This window comes from Marmota marmota, unplaced genomic scaffold (genome assembly GCF_001458135.2).
Source record: "Marmota marmota marmota unplaced genomic scaffold, marMar, whole genome shotgun sequence".
NCBI classification, from domain to species: domain Eukaryota; kingdom Metazoa; phylum Chordata; class Mammalia; order Rodentia; family Sciuridae; genus Marmota; species Marmota marmota.
The window spans coordinates 1,600,786-1,624,523 of NW_026000172.1; the positions used below are offsets into that span (position 1 = coordinate 1,600,786).

The following is a 23,738-nucleotide window of genomic DNA, read 5'->3' on the forward strand; positions in this document are numbered from 1 at the left end:
GAATCGCCGGCCGCGGTGGGCGGGGAGAGCCGCGGGAAAGCCTCTTGTGGGCGGGGCTTCGTTCTCCGGGTGGGCGGGGAGGGGCGGGTTCAAGCGCTGGGCCCGCAGGGGAGGGGCGGGGCCTGGCCCGCGGGGCAAGGCGTCCCGGGCGCCCGCGGGTTGAGGACGCTAGTGGGAGCAGCGGACCACCGCAGCCTCCGCAGGGCTTCCCGGCGCCTCCCGAAGTTCCGTCTCCAGTGTCTTCTCTCTATCCCCAATTCTCCTGCAGTTGTTTGTAATGGACTTTATCTGAGGGTTGGATTTCGGACTGTGGCATTCTATTTTTTTTTTTTAAATGGCACAGTTAATTATTTGTTATAAACCAGTAAAATTAAAAGTGTACAGTTATACGATTCCTGGTGAATTGAGAAAGTTTGGGCACCGTTGGTGCAAGGTTGTAGAAGGCGAAACCCAGAGAACAGAAGTTTTTCCACTTTAACATGAATATAGTTTGTGCACTTAGATGTTAGGACAGGTCGGGCCCAAAGGGGAGTTAGAACTAGGTCCAGTCCTCACACCCTTAACGTCTTTTTCTGTCTTCAGTCTCAGGGGTGTTGAAAGCCAGGCGTGGAAGCCTTTAAGCTTTCAGGACGCAGGCTGTCGAGTGTGGTGTGTCCAGGTGCAAAGTTCCGTGTGTTTTAGCATGCTGGCAGCAAGAAAGAGGACTTTGTATAAAATAAGAAATGTGCACAAGCTGCTTCTGTATTTGTTTAAACCCAATTGCACATATTCTTTGTCAGTCTCTGAGTCCGTCTGGAGGGAGAGGGCTTTGGATTCCTGATCTGAACAAAGTTGGTTTCTATCAGCCTCCTTTATCAAGAAGGGACAGACCTAGGAAATGCAAGGGAAATGCTAGCCATTGTGCAAAACTGCCAACTACCCTAAACCAGGGGTGAGAGCTTAGGAAGAAAGTGCATGATCCTCAGTCTTGGAGCAAATGAGGAATAAAGCGAAGAATGGACCATGGGAATGTAGCCTCAGAATAGTGCCCCTTAGGATGAGACTAACAAAGGCATTTCAACTCAGCTAGTGGAGCAGGAACCATGAGGCAGGGCCAAAAACAGGGAGAAAGAATCAGAGGAAGAGCTCTTGGACTCTGCTCCTGTTTTCACTAGCTTCAGTGTGGCTTTGTTTCTGAGGCTGGCAGATCAGTGGATTCAACACCTCATTCTAGCAAGCTTGGTTCTGAAGTTTCATAGAACTTGGGCACATCGCAGAGACCCTGTTATTGGGTGATATTGCTGACTAAACCACACGTGAGTTGATGATGTCTTTCATCCCAAAAGAATGTGTTCTAGTAAGGAGGGGTTGACCCAAACTCAAATACTGCAAAGGGGGGACAGCAGGGAAAGCTGGGGTTTGAGCTGCGGATGGAATCTCCAGGGCTGGCGTTCCAAAGTAGAAATGTCTCCTAGTGTGGCAGGAACCAGAAAGAAGGGACTGAAGCACTCCACATTTCTTGTTTGTTTCCATGCCTCCCTTGCCAACCCCCTTGCCTTGTTCCCTTAGTGGTTTAACCCTTGGGAAACTGTAAGCTCTGATCAAAGTACACAGCTTGGCAGGATATTAGAATGTGGTGTTTGCATTCTCTCTTGGTGTGTGGGGGGATAAACTTTGAGGAGAGCAATTTAGGAGGGAAGGTGGAGGCTCCCCTAGATACACATTCTGGCACAGTAATCTCCCCTCCAGAAGCTTATCTTGGGGAAATAATTGGACGTGGACACAAGATGTGTGTGCAGTTTTATTGTCACAGCAAGTTAATCAGGGAAAGGAAGGGAAGAAGGAAAATAAAGAACCCAAATAACTAGCAATAGAGAAAGGATCACATGCGGTAATCCAAATGATGAACCATTAGGCACTGAAAAGAAAATGTAGATATATGGTTTTGGACATGAAGCCATGTCCAAGATACAGTGTTTGGTGAAAAAAGGCAGAGTACTGATTTTCGTATTAGGAAAAAGCAGAGATGTATATACACTAAAATGTCAACTGTATTAATCTGTGTGATGAGATTTAGATGAGTTAAAATTTTTCTTTTGTGCTTTGTTGTTATTGTTGTTGTTTTTTAAATAATCTTGTATTACTTTTGAAATTTCAAAATGTGTTTTGAAAAATAAAAGAGCAGTTTCATTAGTCTGGAGATTTAGCAGGAACAATTCATCTGGGACTCCAAGGAATAGGGGTTGGAGGAGTGGGCTATCCTCCCATGAGGTCATTTTAATTCCACTAAATGCATTTTATGCAAGAATAGCAGAATATCACAGTCTAGGTAATTTATAATGAATGGAAGTTTATTTGGCTCATGGTTCTGGAGGCTGGGAAATCCAAGAGCAGAACAGGATGCCCATATCTGGAATAAGCCTCCTAGCTGTCATCCCCTGATGGAAGGCAGATGCCAGAGCGGGAGGGAGGGAAGGAGGGAGCCTGTGACAGCCCAGGACTCTCCTGTATAACAAGCCCACTCTAGAGAGCATAGACCCTCCCACCACAGCAACATGCATCCATTCAGGAGTAGGATCCTCCTGACCTGCTCACTTCTTGATGGTTACACCTGTCCCCACAGTGACATTGGGGATGGTTCTCAACACATGTTCAACCCATAGCCACGTGCAGAGTTCTGAACTGTCCATCATCTCCCTGCAGGATGATCCTGGATCTTGCTGTCGGGACTCAGATGCCACCCTTGCCTGCCTTGCAGGCAGTACATGTCCTGTCCACAGGTCCTCGGGTCTCCTTTCATCCTTGGCCTTCTGGGTTCCTGATGCACCCTGGTGCCCGTTTCTTCCCATGGTTGTGCTGAGGGCATTCCCGTGGTGCAACCCATGAACCTTTGTTCTTGGGAATTCTCCCACGATTCCCTTGTCTGTTTCCTTGCCAGTCTTAAACTACCAATAAGATATTAGAACTCCTAAATTGCATCTGTAATTTTATTCTCTTTTCTCCAATTTTCTTCTCTTTACCTGTGATTCTATTTTCTGGGAGATGTTGTCAACTTTATTTTCCATTCCTGCTGAATTCCTCACTTCCTGTCTCCTGCCTTTTTAATTTTCAGAGCTCTTTCTGGTCCCAGGGATGTGCCTTTTTCCATAGCATCCTGTTCTTTTTGTATGTTTGCAATATGCTCTCATAGCTCTCTGAAGATTAATTATAGTGGGTTCCACCGAAGTTTCTTTTGCCCTTTGTCCTGCGTCTTTGACCTGAGTTCATCTTCTACTTGTTTATTTTGGACTTTGTCTTTCCCATTAGAGACTCCCTTTGATCTCTAGGTGATTCCTGGCTCTCTGTTCCTGGATTCATATAGGGGAGCTATTGCACAGTTCACTGGACATTCTGAGAGGGTGTGGGACTCACTGTAGGGTGAGGGGCAGAACGAAGCTGCTTCCCTGGGAGGCCCTGGGAGCCCTTTCTTAGAAAAGGACTTGTGCCTAGAAAGTTTGAGTGCGCTTCCAATGTGTGAGAGAAGAGGTGTTAGGCCTGTGTCTTGATTGACAGCAGGATGTCTCAACCCACTTCCTTGATCTTGAGCTGGCCTGGTGTTCCCAGGTCCATAGCCAATCTGTTCACTCCAAAGGCTGACGCTCCACTGTCCCTCTGGGGTGGAGGAGGGCGGCTGCACAGAGTTTGCTTTATGAGGCTCTGAGCAAACCCTCTAGTGTTCATCCCCACTGTCCACCTGGGCTTCCCAGTGTGGTGCTCCCCAGTTCCCTGTTGCTCCTGGCTGTGTGGTACCCCTGAAAGCATGCAGAGGTGGTGCCAATTCTTTCCTCTTCCCAGGGGCCAGGACAGACCACAGCTTTGTCTTTCTTTGCAGTTAGGTTGGGCAGGTAACTGACTTGTGACCAGGGGAGGCAGGTGACAGTGAAATGTGCCCCTTCAGGCCCCCCAGGAACAGCCTCCAGACCTTGAAGGGGCGACCAGAGAACCACCCTAAAGCTCTGTGCTGTAGCAGGCTCCTCAAACCAGGGGGGAAAGGGTCGGTCTGGGGGCTGGGATTTGTTCTTGTCTGCTGGTTTTTTTTTTTTTTTTTAAAGCTCAGAACATATATTGATATTTTACATATTCATTCCATTACACATCAGGTGTTGTTTATAAAGATTTTGCCCCTCCCAAGACACTACAAAAATATGTGAAAAACCACATCTGTTTTCAGCCAGCAAATATTAATAGAACAAATATCTTTTAACCAGAGTATTTTAGAGACCATGTATTATCTACATTCACTAATTGCTTTCTTCATAAATCCATATATCCAAGCATATGCATTTAGGATTAGTCCACATTCCCATATTTACTTTACTATTAAAGTCAAGTAAATTAGTCTAGGTTCTTTAAGTGAAAGTGCTTCTGACAACAACCTACTTCTATAATAGCCCCAAATCCCAAAAAAGTTGTTTTAAACCTGTGTAGAAAGATGCATAGTTATTTCTAAGAAAGACTACACACCAAAACATGCTTCATCAAGAAAACTAATCCATGCACTTGAGTATACCTCAAACACCTTATTTTTTATTGAAGTCAGACCAACTTAAACATTGTCTAGAATTAAGAGACAGCATTAAATTATTTGATTCCAGAAACATAAAAAAATCATTTAGCCAAAGTTTAAAAAAGCAAACACTTCCTCCCTGTCCCAGTGTGATCATATAAATGCATAAATATGTGTATATATTAATCTACTTTAAGTATCCATTCACTAGCATTTTATCTTAACATACAAAGCCTTGTATGCAATTTCTTTGCAAAGGCTTCCCCCCAAAAGATATAAGCACAAAACACTAGGTAGACACTCTTCAGAGTTTTATTTTACTAACTTCAGGTCAAACTTCCACAACTATTTTCTGGTCAATTTACTATTCTTGCTTGGCTTCCCAAAATGGTAGTACCGATAGATTTATGGTGTAGGGAGAGGAAACCACTTTAAGAAGCACTGCATTTACTCATCTTCCAAAAGGCAAATAAATTGGGCATCTGATTGTTCAACAAAACAAAGCTTTAATAGCATCCAGGAAGGCAGACACGCAAACCAGGCTGTAGACACTCTTCCATTTGTCAAAATCAGACCAGAGAAAACCTATTCCACACAGATATAAAAGGTACTGTTATTCATCTTTTCTTTTTCTGTTGCCGCAACATTTTTCTTCTTTTAATTATCATATCGTGTAGTTTCTCAAGTCCTTCCTTTAGTCCATCTCCTATGATTGCACAGGTAGGCTGCAAATGCCAAGGTGTTGATGAGCTCAGTTCACCCATTGCTAACAATTTTTCAATTTCTGTGAGAGACAGTGAGTTCCTCAGGTCTTGTTTGTTAGCAACTATAAGTACAGGGACTCCTTGATTTTCTGATATCCTAGTTATTTTATGAAGTTCTGTTTTGGCTTCTTCCATTCTTTCAACATCAACAGAGTCCACAACAAACACAATGCCATCTGTGCATCTGGTATATGACTTCCACAGTGGCCTTAATTTCTCCTGACCACCTACATCCCAAAAGTGAAAAGTGACTGTTTTAGAATTTCCCAAGGTTACCTTAATTTTCTCAGTGTTAAATCCTTTGGTAGGTACAGTATTTACAAATTCATTGAACTGCAGCCTGTATAAAACAGTTGTCTTTCCAGCACAGTCCAAACCCAGTATAACAATGTGGAAGGACTGAAATGAAGGGAGGCTGGACAGGATAGAAGTCTGATCTGACAGTCCATTCCCCATTTCCAGTTGCAAATAAGTGTCCCAAATTGTAATGTTTTCTTCTTTCTGCTTTGGAATCTCTTTGGTGATGCAGCTACAAGACTGCTCCGGAATCGGAGTCTGGGTCCAAACGAGAAACCATTGGCAGGCGTTTCTATGCGGGGGGAACGCACCCCACGTCCGTCCAGTTTAGATCTCCACGCAGCTCTCTGTTTTTTTTTTTTTTTTTTTAACTATAGAGTCATCTGCAGCTTAGACACCAATTCCAGGCAGCCATGGGAGCAAGGGAGGGCTGGTAGGAAGCTGAGAATGTAGGCAGGTAAACTAAAAACGCAATCCCAACATTCGATCCTTTGTCCCCTAGTGGGGCCCAGGAGAGCAGCAGATAAGGACAAAGAGAAGATCTCACTTTTCTTCTCTTTGTTTTCCAACTCCATTATGAAGAACACATTTTGATTTTTAAAAAATGATAAAAGTAGTTAGAAATTATTTAAATATGGGGGCTGGGGCTGGGGCTCAGAGGTAGAGCGCTCGCCTAGCACGTGCGAGGCCCTGGGTTCGATCCTCAGCATCACATAAAAATAAGTAAACAAAATAAAGGTATGTGTCCAACTACAACTAAGAAATAAATATTAAAAAAATGGGTATTAATCTCTGTCCTGCCTGGGGGGTCTGGTATTGATCTTTTGTCTGGCTGTTGCACACCTCTGAGCACAGATTGGAGGCAAGTAAAGGGGCACTTTAAAATTTGCCTCCTGCATAGAAGCAGAGTTGGTATTTCCTGTTTCTGGGACATAAATGTTAATTTCATTAGTAACTAATAGGAAAAAGGATGATGGGGTGCCAGGGGGAACCTATCCACCCATCCCTGTAACCTACAGCACCCCAAATTCTCCTCCCACCCCTGTGCCAGCCCACTCTCCAGGGGAACCTCCCAAACCATGAAGTAAAGTTAAATGGAAATTGGTGAAATTGACTTATTTCCAGATTGGTTCACATTTTGAAAGCTTACTCCTGGGCAGTGTATAATTATAAGCTAGAGTTGATTTGATGATGACAGGTACGGTCATTAAAAAAGGAATCACAACTGAGCCTCGGGCACACGGCCGTGCACACGGTTGCTGTGGGAACTCCTGCGGGCCCGGTGCCTCCTCCAGGGACGCACTCTCTGTGACTGTGGAACCGGCTGTCCTGTCTTGCTCTGGGAGGACCTGTGGCCTAGCTGCCCTGCTCAGGGCCTGGAGAAGCAAGGCCTCCGTGCTGTGTCAGAGGCGATCGACCCTCCGGCTGTGTCTCACAAGAAGACTGGCCTTTGTCAGAAAGGCCTGCAAAAAGTGGCTTCAAGATGGTTGGAAGGAGTGTACCTGGGGCCATCCATCTGACAACAGCCCTTCTCTGGACAGCCATCCAGCTTTCTGTGTGACTCCCCCATTCTGCCCACCACCCGTCCCATGCACAGTACAAAAACCACATGAGGGGTGGGAAGCTCATCTCTCCCACTGAATCATGGTGCTGGTTTCTTACCACCAGAACAAGGGCAGCAGGCTCTCTGAATCAACGCCTCCAAGCCAAAGGTCAACAAGGGCGGAATAAGCAAATAGAAGTCCCTTTTCCTCCAGGTACAAGCTGTTCCCTCTTCCCATGGCCTGAAGCTGAATGACACTGGTTGGACTGTGGGACAGCAGCCCTGGCTACAGAAATGGAAAGAAGGGCCCATAAAAGCATGGAAATAGAAAGCTCTTCCTTGCTTTTGGGTGTGTCTCCTGCGAGTCCTGGTATTTTTTCTTTCCAATGCTGCTCTCCTTTGGGCAGAGAACTTGGGTAGAGCCCCTCCTCCTATGTCCCCTCCCTCCCCCCCTTCAGCATGGCCAACTCAGCATGGATGCTGGTGCCAGCCCAGGACAGCAGACTGTGTCCTGAGGGCCAGGACCAGCTCAGTGCCAAGCCCAGGTGGGCCAGACACCTGCCCAGGGCAAATCACCCAGGCATGGACAGAGATTGCTGCTGCCAAGCTCTGCTGGGGTGCACTCTGGGTGCAGGACCTGGCCCCAGCACCTCCCCATGCTTGGGCCTGGGTCCCCTGTGGGCAGAAGGCCGCAGCCGCCATCAGCCACCACCCCGCAGTGGACACAACTGGGTTGCCAGTCCAGGTGGCAGGCGCAGAGGTCACAGTGAGGAGAACAGACGTGGCCCAGGCACCAGGCCATGGGAAAGAGCCTGCCAAGGACCTGTCCCAGGGAGGAGGGGAGCTGGTGGCTGGCAGCACGGGTGAGAGCCGGGGCACAGACACCCAAGTTCATTGGACTTCACCCGCCAAACTCGCTTTAAAGATAAAACTATTGAGAATTTCAAGACAGTAACCGCAGAGCACTAATTCCCCGGGGCTCGGTCCTTCTGGATACCTGCTATGGAACTGCACAGTTGGCCCGAAGCCACCTCTGAACAGAGCTGTCGGAGTCAGCCCAGGCCCATGAAGCCCTGAGTGTGCATTTTGTCACAGGGTGGCACTTCCCCTGCACTGACTGCCCGTGTGCCGCTGCCTCCCCTCCCGGATGCCATCTGCATGGCCCCGCACCTGCTCCTGCCTGCTCCTACCTGCTCTTACCTGCTCCTACCTGCTCCTCTCTGGCAGGTTGGACCCGCTCAAAGCCTCACCTGCAAAATCAAAAATACAATGAACTCCAAAGCTTGCTGTGAGGACCAAAGAAGTGGCGCTTGGACGCACCAGACCCGGTGCCTGGCACACACTGCGCGTGCACACTGGAACTACACACGTGCTTGGCACACACCAGGCTCAGTGCCTGGCACACACTGCACATGCACATGGGAGCTACACACGTGGGTGCTTGGCACGCACCAGGCTCAGTGCCTGGTACACACTGCACGCGTGCACGTAGGAGCTACACATGTGAGTGCCTGCCAGGACACATGGGCACTGTGCCAGGCCCCGGGAAGGCGTGCACTGTCTATTATTTACTCTTATTTGTACTCTTCAGTTACACACAACAGGAGAATGCATTTTGACACACCATTTGTGGATGGTCATGACTTACCATTCTGCTGGTGGCACGTGGTGTGGAGTCACATTGGTTGTGTACTCTTACGTGCACATAGGGTGACAATGTCTACCCACTCCACTGTCCTTCTGACCCCATCCCCTCCCCTCCCTCCCTCCACTCCCCTCTCCCTAATCCAAAGTACCTCTATTCTTATCCCCACCCTTTATGGTGAGTTAGCATCCACACATCAGAAAACACGATTGGCCTTTGGTTTTGGAAATTGACTTACTTTGCTTAGCATGATATTCTCCAGCTCCATCCATTTACCTGCAAATGCCATCATTTCATTAGACAAAGAACACAATAGGAACATATTTTTAAGTGTCCATCTGATAGATGTTTTAGGTAAAATGTAACACAAATGTAACTATTATTTAAAAAGAAACAGGAAAAGACTTTTTGGGAAAAAAAAATCCAAACCTATGATGGTAGAATAATTCAGACAGGAAACTCTATTTAATCACCACATGGCAAAATCGAGAAAGACCTGAAAGGCCTGATAAATACAACTGCAGGGTGAAATGAGGTCTTCTAAGGACAGCAATGAGAGCTGGTTGGCATGAGAGACAGGATTAAGAGACACTTGAAAGAGCAATATTGCTCTTCACTAAAAGGGGCTGAAGTATATTTTGTTACAAAAGGAACACATGTTCATTATGGCAGGTCAGAAAACACAGTCCAGCAACAGAAGAAAGGGAAAAATATGCACACTCCTACAATTCTTTTTAAAAAATATTTATTCTTTAATTGTAGTTGGACATGATACCTTTATTTTATTTATTTTTATGTGGTGCTGAGGATCGAACCCAGGGCCTCGCACATGCTAGGTGACAAGCAAGTTCACCTCCGCTGAGTGCCTGCTGCAGAGACAAGTCTGGTGACCTCTGCAATGTTGGGCGTTTTCACAGGTCAAGAGATTTTAGAGCTGAATGGTATCTCGGTGCTATTCTGGCTTACCTTAGAAGAATAAATTCCTTCTTTTCCCATATGTTTATTGTTCGTATACATTTTTCTTTTTGTGAATTTCCCATGTTTTCTTAGACCATTTTAAAGGATTTTTCTTTTAAAAATTAGACATATTTAAAAGCACATACTAAAAAGTACAGAGAATAATAAAGCAGACAGCATTTTTGTGTGTTTTGGAAAGAAGGCCTGCCAGGGCCTTCCCGGCGGCTGGGATCATAGGTGTGCACACTGCACCTGGCAAGGTGACCATCCTTGCCTTCCCCTTCCACACCTGCACTTTGTCATACCTCGGCATGTCTTCAAACCTTTCCTTGCAACATGTGTCCCCTGCTCTCCACCCTCAGGCTTAGTTTCTGCTCCCTCTTCCTCCCCTCTTCCTTCCCTGAAGCCACAGTGGACCCTGTCTCGCTTCCCCTTCTGCATCTCAGCCAATGGGATCCCCAGGAGACAATGTCTTCCGAAGGTGCCTGTGGCCTCAATGTTCTCTTCTTCCTCTGTTGGGACCAGCTAAAGGCCAGGGTCATCCACGCAGCCACCAGGAGCTGCTTCAGCCCAAGACAGTCCCCTTTTCTGAGCTAAGTCCTAGCTAAGTCTGGGTCTCAGAACCAGATACAGGAGTAGCTTAAGAGCCACCTACACAGTCATACAGTTGTATGCATGCGGTCTGTTCTTTATACCACGCTTGTCCCAACTTCCTGGGCCATGACCCAGGGATAGGGGTCCAGCAGAGTCCAGCCATCTCCCTAAATGAGCATATGAAGCTCAGATTCTGTGAAGATCAGGAGGCCAGAGTCATAAGGACGGAGAACCAGAGAGAAAAGTGTCACAGAGTGTCTATTCCAAAGATTTTCAAGTTCCTTGAGGACTCAGCTGAACATGGACCAATACATGTGCATGAGGGGATCATCCAGGCAAGACCCGTCAAGACCCACTCCACAGAAGTAGAGTGGCAGAGCCTGGCATTCACACAGGGCTGGCGTGGGGTCTCTTTCCAGGGCAAGACTGAAAAGGTCCATGATTCCCAGAGCCCTGGCTGGCATCCAGAGGAGGGCGTTTCCTCACTTGGAGAATGATTAGCTCTGAACTGGGCACTGGTCTGGTCTCCCCTGATGAACCACGAAAGCAAAGTCCAGAGTGTTAGACTGTTGCCAAGTAACTGAACCGCATGCAAGAACAAAGCTCCAGAATATTTATAGATATCAAATATCCACCTCCCACAAAGCAGGCTTGATAATGTCTGGCATCTGCTCAAAGGTCACTAGACAAGCAAAAAAGCAGGAAGGCGTATCCCAGAGTGAGGGGAAAAATCGACGAATCAAAAGTGAGCCCGAGGGCTGGGGGTGTGGCTCAGTGGTAGAGCCATCATCTAGCAGGCATAAGGCCCTGGGTTCAATCCTCAGCACCATAAATAAATAAATAAGTACATAAAATAAAGGTCCATTGACAACTAAAAATAAATAAATAAATAAATAAACAAACAAAACAAACAAAAAAGTGAACCAGAGGCCTGGGTAGAGCACTTGCTTAACATGGTAAGGCCCTGGTTCAATCCCTAGCACCACAAGAAAAGGAAAAAGGAAAGAAGCAGAACTGGCCCAACTGTTAGAAGCAGTGGTCCATCACATTACAACACTTCACATGATAGTGTGTCATGCTCCTGATGCCAAGAAAAGACAAAACCACCCTATGTGAACTCATGAGGTAAAACCACAATGTCTGAGATTGAAAACACACTGGATGCAACAAATGCAGATTAGACATCACTCAGAAGGGAAAACTGTGAATCGAGAGAGAGCCCAGCACGAGGAATTATCCAAAGGAAATAACCAGAAAGAAAAGCAAAGCACACCTGCTAACCACGTGCAAGCCTCATGCACATGTAATGGCAGTGCCCAGAGGAGGTGAGAGGGGAACTACTGAAGAAGTACTGGCCAAAGCTGGGCTTGATGGCCACGTGATCCCCGTGCCTCAGGAGGCTGAGGCAGGAGGATCGCAAGTTCCTAGGCCAGTCAGGCCAATTAGTGAGACCCTGTCTCAAAATGAAATAAAAAGGGCTAAGGATGTAGCTTAATGTTAGAGCTTCCTTGGGTTTAATTCTGAACATTGGGGGTGGCGGGGACAGGGAGAGAAAGAAAAAAATGGCTGAAGAAATAGTTCAGAGGACTTGCCTAGTATGTGTGAGGCCCTAGGTTTGATCTCCAGTCCTGCAAGGAAAAGAGAGAGGGAGGGAGGGAAAGAGAGAAAAGAGAAATAATGTCCAAAATTTTCTTACACTTGGTGGAAGCTATTCAAGATACTCATTGAACCCTCCAAAGAAGAAATGTGAAAAATCTGCACAAGCAAGACACACAGTCAAATTGCTAGTGTGTTCATGAGTTTTCCTTCACTGTAACAAACACCTGGGACACTCAGCTTACAAGGATAAAAGGTTTGTTTTGGCCTCAGTTTTGGAGGCTCCAGCCCATGACAGGTTAGCCCATGGCTTTGGGCCTGTGGAAAGGCAGGGCATCATGGCAGGAGCACCTGGTGGGGCAAAACCACCCACTCATAGCTGGTGTCAGAAGCAGGAAGGGAAGGGCCAGGGTCCCACATGTCCCTCAGGGCACAAGCCCCAGGACCAGCAGACCTCCCTCTAGCCCCCCCCCCCAAAGGCTCCACATCCTCCCAGAAGCAACAGGCCAGGGCCAACGTTACCATGTGGACCTCTGGAGGATTCATCTTCAAATCGTCGCAGCTAAAAAAACCTTGAAATAACTGTAAGTGAATAACTGTCCACCTAGAATTCTTTATCCAGAAAATGTCTTTAAAAAATGAAAAAATTAGAGACCAAAAATAGATTAGGGTTTGCCTGGACCTGGGAAGAGGGGGTAAGGGGAGGAGGAAGCCATGGGTATGGGGTTTTGAGGTGACAAATGTTCTAGAGTGAGATGGGGTGGTGGTTGTACGACCTTGTGATGCACTTTGAGAAAGTGAGTTTTATTATATGTGAGTTAATTCTCAATTTTTAAAAACTAAAAAAGAAAAAAAAATAAAAACTTTTTTCAGACATCCAAAAAATAAGAATAATTATCATGAGCCAATTTGCATTGCAGGAAATGTTAAAGCAAATCTTTCACAAAGAAGAAAAATTCTACCAAATGCAAATGCAGATTGACGTAAAGGAACCAAGAACCCTAGAGAGGGTAATGATGGGATGCAGGTGGGACCACACATGATGCAGAGGGCAATGTGAAGGTCAACGTGAACGATACATATGGAGGGCATGGTGTGGGGCCTGCACATGCCTTATCGATAATGTGATCGACAACGACGGTGACGGTTTCACAGCAGGGCAATGGTGATCCAAACACTCTGCAGACGGCGGCCTGAATTGAAAAATCTGGGCTATGTAGGAGGTCAATGTGGGCAGGCTGGGTGGCAAAGTGGCCAGCTAGGTCAGGTGGGCCAGGCTATGAACCAACCTAGTGCCCTTCAACACATGAATGGATAAGGAAAATGTAGAATATATACACAATGGAAGAATGAAATTATGGCATTTGCCAGTGAATGGGTGGAATTGGAGGATATTGTGCTTAAGTGAAGAAAACTGACCCCCCCAAAAACAAAAGCTGAACATTCTCTCCGATAGGGGGATGCTAACCCACAACAAGGGAGGGCGGGAGGGAAGAATCGAAGTTCATTGGATCAGAGAAAGGGGACGCAGGGAAGGGAGGGGGTCAGAATGGGAAAGACAGCAGAATGAATCGGACATGGCTTTCCTGTGTTCACATATGAACACATGACCAGTGACACTCCACATCATGGGCGACCACAAGAAGGGGATCCTCATTAGAATAAGCCAAATAAAATATAGACAGCTGTTTTGTAAGGAAACAGTCAAATTTTGGCTACTGAACTCTGGAGGCAGAAAGTGAGGTGTGCAGATTCGATCCTTTAGCAAATGGGCAAGTCTGTTGAACCAGGGCCACTGCATCTCACCTCTGGCTGAAACCTGTTACTTCTGCAGCGTGAGCAGAAGAGCCCAGTGCCTTGCACATACTGGGCAAACAGTCCATCCTAGAACTGTACCTCCAGCCCACTGTGGCCGGAAGCTTGGTCCTTGTCCCCGAGGCCAGCCCAGTAACAAGGAAGTTGTTTTGAGAAAAAAGAAAGAGAAGGTGATTGCTTTGCTGGCAAAGGAGACATAGGGAACTCCTGTCCTAGAGGCTGTGATCCTGCCACCAGCAGGAACTGGGGGCTGTTAAAGAGGTGACTCAAAGCCTGCATTCCCTGTGCTCTCTGTTGGAGTTAATTTGGGAGATGGTCATTTCTGAGAATTTCTGGTGCCATCCCCAAAGTCTGGATGACTTCTTTCCTGTGGTGGGTGTGTGCTCAGGGACAGATACCTCTGCCTAGGATGGGCCAGAAAGGTGATCCTGTTTCCCCTGAGATTAGGGAGGAGCAGGGAGAGAGGATTTAAAAGCCAGTTGCAGTGGCAGAGCAACAGGGGCTACATTCAAAGCATAAAGTGGACACTGTTACATCCCCACGGTCAACTTCTCCATTCCATTTCTATGGGAAAATGGGCAACAGTATCTCCAGCTGCTTCCTGCTGAAAGGGGGTGAAGTTGGGGGAAGTCACCCAAAGTCCTTGTTCTCTGCCAGGTGGGGCGTGGACAGGTAAGAGCATTCAGCGTCAGAGCAGTCCAGAGGTCCACAGTGGCAGATGGCAGGCGACTGAACAGGGCATACATAGGGCAGGGATCATGCCATCTCTAACCCTCCAGCTGTTCGCCAGCCACCTGGCATCCTCAGCACAGAAGAGGGTTCCTTGGAGAGCCAAGACTGCCCAGGAAAGCTGGAGCAGGGGTTGCTCTTAGGTCCCATCTGGGGTGCCAAAGTTGTTGCCGAAAGCTCAGTCTTTGTCCCTGATGCCAATCCAATAATGAGGTTGCCGGCCAGACACTCTTCACACAAACACCTCTCCCTGAATCGTCAGAGCATCACTTATTGATGTCATTTGATCGCACAACTAATTCACGATCCTTAGAGAAAAATGGGAAAATGTGGGCAAGCAAGAAGAGCATAAAGAAGCCTTATAACCCTACCTGCTCAAGCCTTATCTTTTCTTTTCAAGGCAAAGCACCATAACTTATTTATGACACTCCTGTCAGATGCACTGTAGAAGATCATGAGTTAATGTTTAAATTTCCTTCACACCTATTATCAAATATGAAAAGTCCTTAACTTACAAATGGACTGTAGTGTGAACATTTATTAGTAGGGCTAGTATTTCAAAATCTGGAGGTAGTTTACCAAAAGACAAAATTTTAAGATTGTTAGTTTCCTAGGCTAATCCAAAAATGATGATATGCTCTACATTGTCACCAAAATACACACAAAATAAGATGTAGTGGCTTTTTTTTTTTTTTTTTTTTGGTACTGGGGATTGAGCTCAGGGACAATCGACCACTGAGCCACATCCCAGCCCTATTTTGTATTTTATTTAGAGACAGGGTCTCACTGAGTTACTTAGCACCTCGCTGTTGCTAAGGCTGGCTTTGAACTCTTGATCCTCCTACCTCAGCCTCTTGAGTCACTGGGATTAGAGGCGGGCTCCACTGAGTCCAGCTGTTCTTTTTTAAATCCTTGTGGTACTGGTGGTTGAACCCAGGGTCTCACTGTGCTGGGAAAGTACTCTGCCACTGGGTTGTACCCCCAGCCCCTGTCAATGCCTTAATAGAGACCTTCCAGAATTTTTTCTATGCTTACTTAAAAATAAGCAAATGTGGGGGTAACAACACACATAGATATTGTTTTATAACTTGATTTTTTCACTTGGCAATATATTCTGAGTTTTATCCCATTTCTGCAGCATATTAATCTTTTTATAGACATACCACCACTATTTAACCAATCCCCTAATTTTGGACATTTCCAATTATTTGAGATTCCAACAGGACTTTATTGACCATCTTTGATTCTACCACATACTTCTACAACTTATCATAACTGATAATTTACTTAGGAGAAATTCTCTAAAAGGTAATCCTTTTTAATTGAAGGGAAGGGACATTTAAAATTTTTTTTGCTGTGTTTTCCTATCAATCACCCTTCCAAGCAGTTATATGATGCTGACCACCATGCATGTCCTGTTACATCCTCCACCAGGGAAGGTTGGTTGCCTCCTGAATGGTGTGTCCTTTTTTACCTGTGAGCAACCAAACACAATGGAAATGGGGTTTCTCTGAACCTCTTGGTTGGGGTTAGGGTCAGGAGGTCAGGGAAATCAAGGCAAGGCAGGTGGGCTGGTGAAGAGTTGGGGAACAGGACACTAACCACTGGTACCAAACAGAGGGAAAAGCCTATTTAAGACAAAGCAATTAGAGTCTATCTGTTTCTGTTGATTTTGAAAAATTGCTTTTCTCAGCACACTTTGCTGAAGGAGCACAGGGCCTGAGAAGAAGACCTTGCAAGGCTGGAGGGTGAGGGCACCAGGGGGGACATCAGAGGGAAAGAGGACCCAGGGGCCCGCCTGAGGACCTAAGGACTAGGGGTCAGCAGCTCAGGCCTGGAGCGCTATGGCTTGCCCATGCTCCCTGGGGTGTGAGGAGACAGTGGCCTGGGGCCGTGAAGCTGGGCATCTGCACCAGGACCGGCCAGGCCACCTCCTCCCTTCCTCTGACTTGGGGAGGCAAACCACTCACCGTTTTCTCAACACTGTCACCAGCTGTCTTTTACATGAGTGTAAATATGACCCAAACTTGTACCATAGGTAAATATGGCGGGGGGGGGGGGGGAGGGCGTGGATTTTATAGAACTGGTGCAGAGTGAAACCATCAGAAGAAAGGCGGAAGTCGGAAAGCACAGGTGCCCTGGTGTGCAGTGACAGGGTGGTGGGCGTGGCCACTGACCCTAGGGAGCAGGAAAGGCCTGAGGCCTAATCTGGAGAGCAAGCCCTGAGCAGGGAGGCGACTGGGAGGGAGAGCAGGAGTGGCGGGAAGCGCAGGAGGAAGGCAGTTGGGTCAGAGGGGACAGTGAGTGTTCTCTCACTCTCTTTCTTTTAGAATTGTTATTGTTGTTAGATTCATTTTTAATGGACACATAATAATGACACATGTCTATGGGGAGCAATGTGGTGCTTTGGTGCCTCTGACTGTTCAGTGCCCTGAGGCCTCAGTGCCCCATCCTGGTTAGAAGATGGACAGCAGCCCAGGTTGACCCAGCGGTGTTATTCCACCTCTGGCCGCAGTGACTGGCCACAGAGACTGGTCGCAGTGTGGCCCAGCCAGGACAATCGCAATCTGCACCCAAATGTGTCCTGAGTAGCCTGGTCTCTCCTTCCTGGTTGGTGGCTGGATTTCTTGGCCGTGGGCCCAGGATGGTCTGAGGGTGCTGCCTGCTGGCCTCGGTGGGAGTCCACCTGCAGGAGTTGGCCTCCAGTACAAGCGTCGTCTTTGGGGATGGGAGGTAGCTGGGAGGTGAGTGACGGGGTTGAGGGTGTGAGGGGTGCGGCTGCCCCGCCCAGAGCCCCAGGCAGGGCAGCAACAGTGCTGGGAGGGCAGCGGGGTGAGGTACCAGCCCCTTCAAGCCTTGCTAATCACAGCCCTGGGTGGGCGGCTGGACAAGAAGGTGCACAGACTGTGCAGACCTAGGGCAGCGGAGCCTCTCATGAGAAAGGGCTCACATGACATGTGGAGACCAAAGTCAGCTGTGAACTCGGCCAGCCTCCGACACCTCTGAGAGCCTCGACTCAGAGCCCGCTAAGATGAAGAGGTGGGCCAGGCTGGGGTGATAGAGCACAGGCCACTCCAGGAAAAGGAAAGGAAGGGAGGACCCAAGAGAGACCAGAGAGGCTGGGAAAGGCCTCCACCTCAATCTGTCCCGTTACCCCTATGAAATGCCAGTTTTTAGGTAAAAAAGTGTCCAATAGCAGTCATTTCTTACGGCCCTCCTAACATAGGCTGGGTCTTCTATGTCAGATGGGACGCCAGATCCTTCTGAGACACTAAATATCCATTACAGTTCAGCTACAGTTCATCTGGAGGACGGCCATCTTTCTTCACGACAGCTGCAGTGCCCGCTTCCTCACGCCTGCCCCCCCACACCTGCCCCCCCACGCCTGCTCCCCAACGCCTGCCCCCCGACCTGCACCTGCCCCCCATGCCCACTCAGCACACTCTTGGGGTGAGCAGTGGTCTAGCTGTTGGGTCCCATTATCTGCTGAAATCCTGACCCCCAAGTGGGTGGTATGATGGGATGGGACCTTTGGAAGTGGTCAGGTTATGAGGACAGAGCCCTCATTAATAGGGTTAGTGTCCACAAAAATCGAGGCCAGAGAGACCCCCTGGACACCTGACCTGCCAGCACATGACCCTGGACTTCCCACTCTGGATGTCTGACAGACATGTTTTTGCTGTTTTCAGTTCACCCTGTTCTGGTACTTTGCTATCAGCCCACACAAGCCAAGGCAAGGTGCACGTCTCTAAGCCAGTCCCAACCTCATAGTGGTATTAGTCAGCTTTCTGCCTCTGTGACAAAACATCAGAGCTGGGTGTTGTGGGGAGGCCCTGGGGAGGCAAAGGTGAGAGGGTGCTGGGGTGTCTGGGGGGGGAGGCACGGGTGAGAGGGAGCTGGGGTGACTATGGAGGCCTTGGGGAGGCACAGGTTTCCCCATATTCCCCTCCTGGATACCCTCTGTCAGATTGGGCAAGTTTAGCGAGTAGGAGAAGGTCATTAGACTTGCTGTTAAGACACTTCACCTCAGAGCAGAGAAAGAATTCTTGTCAAGGCCAAGACCAACTTCTTTGTTTTTATCTTTATTTGTTTATTCACTGGTTCCTTAATTTACATTTTGGTACCAGATATTAACCCAGCTGCGCTTAACCTCCGAGCCACCTCCACGTCCCTTTCTATGTTTATTTTTTATTTTGATACAGTGTCTCTCTGAGTTGGTTAGGGCCTCCTTAAGTAGCCAAGGCTGGCCTTGAACTTGTGGATCTTCCTGCCTCAGCCTCCCTCCTGAGTGGCTGGGATTACAAGCATGTTACCTTTTAGGCTATTCTTTTTTTTAAGTGACAGAGATCTGTTTAGCTGACAGAGATTAAGATTGAACCAGTGGGACAGTATATGGAAGGACACCTGGAGCTGGGAGCTGAGGACGGGATTCCCATCAGATGGAGAGTGGACCGGTGGAAGGCCCCCTTGATGCCTGAGACAGGAGGAAGGACACAGATCCCAGTAGAAAGTGGAGCCCCTCCATTGGTGGGCACCATCCAGTTGGTGACATGGGTAGAAACAGAAGCCTTTACAACTTGGGCACATGTGCATTGCCAGGCGCTCTTACCATTGGTCACTAAGATAGTTTCTAGTTCTTCAATATTTTAAGCAATGACAAGTTATATTTTTTTTAAAAATCTAGCCTTTATTTATTTGTTGTTGGTTTGTTTTTTTATGTGGTGCTGAGGATCGAACCCACGGCCTTACCTGTCCTAGGCAGGCAGTCTACCACTGAGCCACAGCGCAGCCAAGAAAGTGATTTTTTTAATCAGCTTTTTTTCTTTAAAAAAGTTTCAAAAGCTCTGCTGACCCAGGTGAGTGCCCAACCCACCCCTGCTCCTTTCAGGTCGGGGGTCCTGGGGTAGCAGTTGTGCATCGTCTAGGGAGGGAAGCCAGGGGTGGGACCGCCTAAGGTCAGCTTGTCAGAGGAGCCTGCGCAGATGCCAAGGCGGGTGACCGGGGCGTGGAGTGGCCGCTCCCAGGCACCATAGCTGAGACAGGTGACATCACAGGAAGTTTCTCGGGTGACCTGGGGCAATGATTAGTTTCTATACAGGTCCACGTGTCAACAATGTCACCAACAAATGTCAAAGCACCACGTTGGTAAGGTTGGTAAGTAAGCAGAATTTTTTTTTTTTCTGTGAGAAGAGCTGCCCCAAACAAACGAAGACCAAGCTGTCCCTGTGGTGGCCCCTTGCCTGTGGGGCCTTGCTCCAAGTCCCCACTGGACATCTGAACGGGGCTGAGCCGGACGTTCTTTCCCTTGGCAGATGGTAAAGGTGGACTTGCACACCAGTCACAGCAACGGGGACAACCAGGACTAATAGTGAAACAGAATGACCGCAGCCCTCTACCACAGGAAAGCCTGTGTGAACGCATCTTCCTCCCAGAGCATGGGGCACTGCACCCACTGCTCCTCTTGTGGCCAAGTGAGGTGCCACCGTGCCACAGAGGGGGGTGAGGAGTATCCCCTCCTTTATTAGGTAAATAAATTTATTAGGTAAATAAATTTCAATATTATCAATAATATTGGGTCACCAAACATGAGCATTCCCTGTCAGTCAGCTGCTAAGTGACTCAGGGCAGCAGGCAGGTGACAAGGGATGGTTCCCATCTGGGCAGGGTTGAGCAGGACTGTGTGCGTGAGGTCACATCACGTTAGTCACAACGGTGCTCAGTAAAACTGACAGGTTATTTATTTCTGGAAGTTTCCATTTCACATTTTTGGGCAGAAGTGGATTGTGGTTAACTGCAGCTGCACTGAGCGAAGTCTGGCCGAAGCCTTCATGTCCGGGGTTGGGGAGGCCTGGCTCGGTGACCCCAGCCTTTGTCCTGAGGCCAGCGAGACGTGCTCACAGGGCTGCCTTCCATGGGGGGGGGGGGCGGGTGTTGACCCTGTCAGAGAATAAATCTGGAAGTCAGGCCAACTTCACTACACAGGAGATCTGCCCAGAATGTTGTAAACCGTGCGGACACATGGACACACTTTTTCTATTACAAACAGAAATGCGGTGGCTTGGCAGAGGAGCTGGGGCTGGAAACATGGGTCCCCAGACCCGGGAAATGTGTGGACTTCAAGAGGCAAAGTTCTGGGGTTTGAAGAATTGGAACCTTCGATAAGTTACATGTGAGGGAGGAGGGTGACCCTCAAAGACGCGCTGATGAGAACCCTGGGGCAGTGCCCAGGCTGCCTTCCCTTGCCCACAGCAGAGCAAAGGGCTGGTTCAGCACTCAGGGCCCGAGCTGCCTGGGCACACAGTTCAGGAGAGGGGGCTGGAGCTGCAGGCCGCTCCCTTGGCCAAGCAGAGCCTTACCAGGCCACCCTGGACAAGCCCTGGGTGTCCTCGAACAGGAAACTCAGGCTCCTGCTGTTCCCGGGAAGAAACATGCATGTTTTGCTCACTTTTTCCAACTCCCTAAGTGTGTGAGCCTTTATCTTGTTGAAGGAGAAGTTGTCTGTGTCACTTGAAGATGAGCTGTGTGCCATGTGACCACCGCACAGTCACAGGAGGCAGCAGAGAGGAACACTGTGTTTCCTTCAAAGGTAAGACTTTTTTTGTTTTGGTACTGGGGATTGAATTCAGGGTGCTTTACCACCAAGCCCCATCCTCAACTCTCTTTTGTATTTAATTTAGAGACAGGGTCTCACTGAGTTGCTTAGGGCCTTGCCAAATTGCTGAGGCCGGCTTTGAACTGGTGATCCTCTTACCTCAGCCTCCTGGGATTACAGGCGTGTACCAACATGCCTGGACAAGCAACACTTCCAATCCTCTTGTACAGACTACAAAGAGAGACCAAGAGAGTAATATGGCTTTATAATACTTTTGTAACCTCTAGGTCTGTATGTGGGCACCTGATCAAGACTGCAGTAAGGAATGTTTTGATGTTTTCTTGAATAAAATGGTCTTTGACCAAACTTTTATTGGTATTGTTTAGCTTAGAGTTTTAGTAGCTTTTATTTTCAATATTATCAATAAATGCTCATGTTTTTGATATCATTAAGGTCAGTCTACAAGTTTTGTATAAATTAAGTCTATTTCTGCTACCTTTAAAGAAATGAAACCTCATTTTGTCTTAAGCCTGTGATTAACAAAAACGTACTATATTTACCACAGGAGTTTAAAATTTTTATGAAAAGGCACCAAGGACATTTATTTCAGGAAAGATAAGCTAATCTTAACCAAAGAGCAGATGGTCAAAAAGCCATTTTAATTTTAAATGAGGTAAATAACTACAGATGCACACGGCACCTACCGCCCATCGGCCTCATTAGACTCCCAGTTGGTAGGAATCTGTAATAAGAGTTTGGGATCTGCCTGGATAAGGTAACAAAGCAAGAAGGGATAAAAAATTAATACCTTTTGTTGGGAGGAAGAACCAATAAAATGGTAAGACAATAAGTCAGCAACAAACAACAAATCCTCAGAAAAGTATGGGATCGCCACTCAGGCGACTGGTTGGACTGCACACGGCCTACAGCTTATTGTTCATGCTCATGTATCATGAGCTGCAAATAAAGTGATCTGTGTACAGCAGTCCCTGAGACCTGGAGATCCTTTCAAGAATTCTTCCAGGGGAGAAAGATGTGCAAGGGATCTTTCATGTGGGGCTGAGGAACTGCATGGTGTCCCCACCCCACACCAAGTGCTGCCAAGGGCCTGTCCCTCACAGTTCTTTTTAAAACATAGAACTGAGCATTTGCGACACCCTGTAGAAATGCAACGCAGGTCGAGCACCCCTAACCTGGAAGTCCAAAGTTCCAAATGTTTCAAAACCCAAAGACTTTCGAGCACCAATATGATGCCATAAATGGGAAATTCCGCACCTGACTTGAGTGGGCTGCAATCAGAACACTGGTGCCCGGCTGGGGCTGGGCTCGGTGGCAGAGCGCTTGCCTGGCCCCTGTGAAGCATCAGGCTCCATCCTTAGCACCATGTAAAAACCAAACACAATAAAGGCATGCTGTCCACGTACTACTGCAAATATAGCAAAATGAGGAGCAACACAGGGCACAACATACATGTCCTTCAGCATCCCCCAGGGAGGAAGTCCTCCTCTTTCCTACAGCTGCAGCAGGAAACTTCACTTCACGTGCAAAATTACTGAAGGTGTATAAAGTCACCTTCAGTGTGTGTTGATAAGGTGTGTGTGAGATATGAGTGAATCTCATGTTTAGACATGAATCCCATCCCCAAGAAGCAAGCTCACGAAAACATTCCAAAGTCGTCCAGCATGTGCACACACCCCAAACCTAACACCCCACGCTGCTATCTGGGTCTGTGGTGGTCCCCAAAGGCCCATGTTTAGAGGCTTGGTTCCAGGCCGTAGGTCCTTCCTAGGTGGGCTCCGGGGAGGCTTGGGTCACTGGGGGCATGCCCTTGGGGGTACTGGGCCGGCCCCTTCTTCTGTCACTTCCTGCGGTTGTGGGGTGAGCAGTCTCCTCTGCTACATGCTCCCATCGCATACCCCAGACCCAAGAACAGGCCCAAGTGACCACAGAACCTCCAGCCAAAATAAGCCTTTCTGTTGAGAGTCACAGCCGAAGAGACCCCAGCAAACTTCCTGCTGCCAGTTGATTGGCTCCTCTGCGGTGATGCTCATTGGGCTGTTTCCCTGCCCTTTCAGACCACGGAGCTGCTCATTGGGGGACTTTTTTGGCTCCGCCCACATGACCCAGCCAATCAGCCTCAAGAGCAGGAGGATGGGGGCGGGGGTGAGAGGCTTGTGGGAAGCCGGTGGTGGCAGTTGGGCTCTGAGGGAATTCCTGAAGAGCTCGGGTGGTGTGGTGTGTGTGTGTGTGTTCTAAAAATAATGTTCGTTTCTGCTTGATAAGTGGCTCGTGAATTGTGCCCAGCCAGACTGTGGCACCTTTCCTCCTTCAAGTTAACTTTCTGAGGTATTTTGTGCCACTGCTGAGCTAACACAATCTGAAACCCAAAACTCCTTTGGTCACAAGCATTTCAATAAGGGAAACCACCTGAACGTCAGAATATACAAGAAGTTTCAAAAAAAGGTGTGTGTGGCTGGGGCTGGGGATCAGCAGTAGAGCACTTGCCTAGCATGTGTGATACACTGGGTTGGAACCTCAGCACCACATAAAGCTAAATAAACAAAATAAAGGTGTTGAGTCCATCTACAACTAAAAAAAATTTTTTTAAAAAGGTGTGTGACAGTATCAGTCTGTAAATATTAACAAGCTTAATTTCTTGACTCATCTTTATTGTAAATTGT

The 23,738-nt window shown here is 47.8% G+C and overlaps 1 protein-coding gene and 1 long non-coding RNA gene across 2 annotated transcripts; one reads left to right on the forward strand and one right to left on the reverse strand.

The window, feature by feature from the left end:
- Positions 1-29: 29 nt before the first annotated feature.
- LOC125611927 lies at positions 30-22,090 on the forward strand. The gene is made up of 3 exons (XR_007342181.1): positions 30-1,295; positions 19,778-19,990; positions 20,954-22,090. It is a non-coding gene; the product is annotated as an uncharacterized LOC125611927 (long non-coding RNA).
- LOC107159752 (ADP-ribosylation factor-like protein 4A) lies at positions 4,524-5,928 on the reverse strand. Its single transcript, XM_015506368.2, has one exon. It carries the CDS (start codon positions 5,743-5,745, stop codon positions 5,143-5,145), a length of 603 nt encoding a protein of 200 aa, XP_015361854.1. The 5' UTR covers positions 5,746-5,928; the 3' UTR covers positions 4,524-5,142.
- Positions 22,091-23,738: the final 1,648 nt, after the last annotated feature.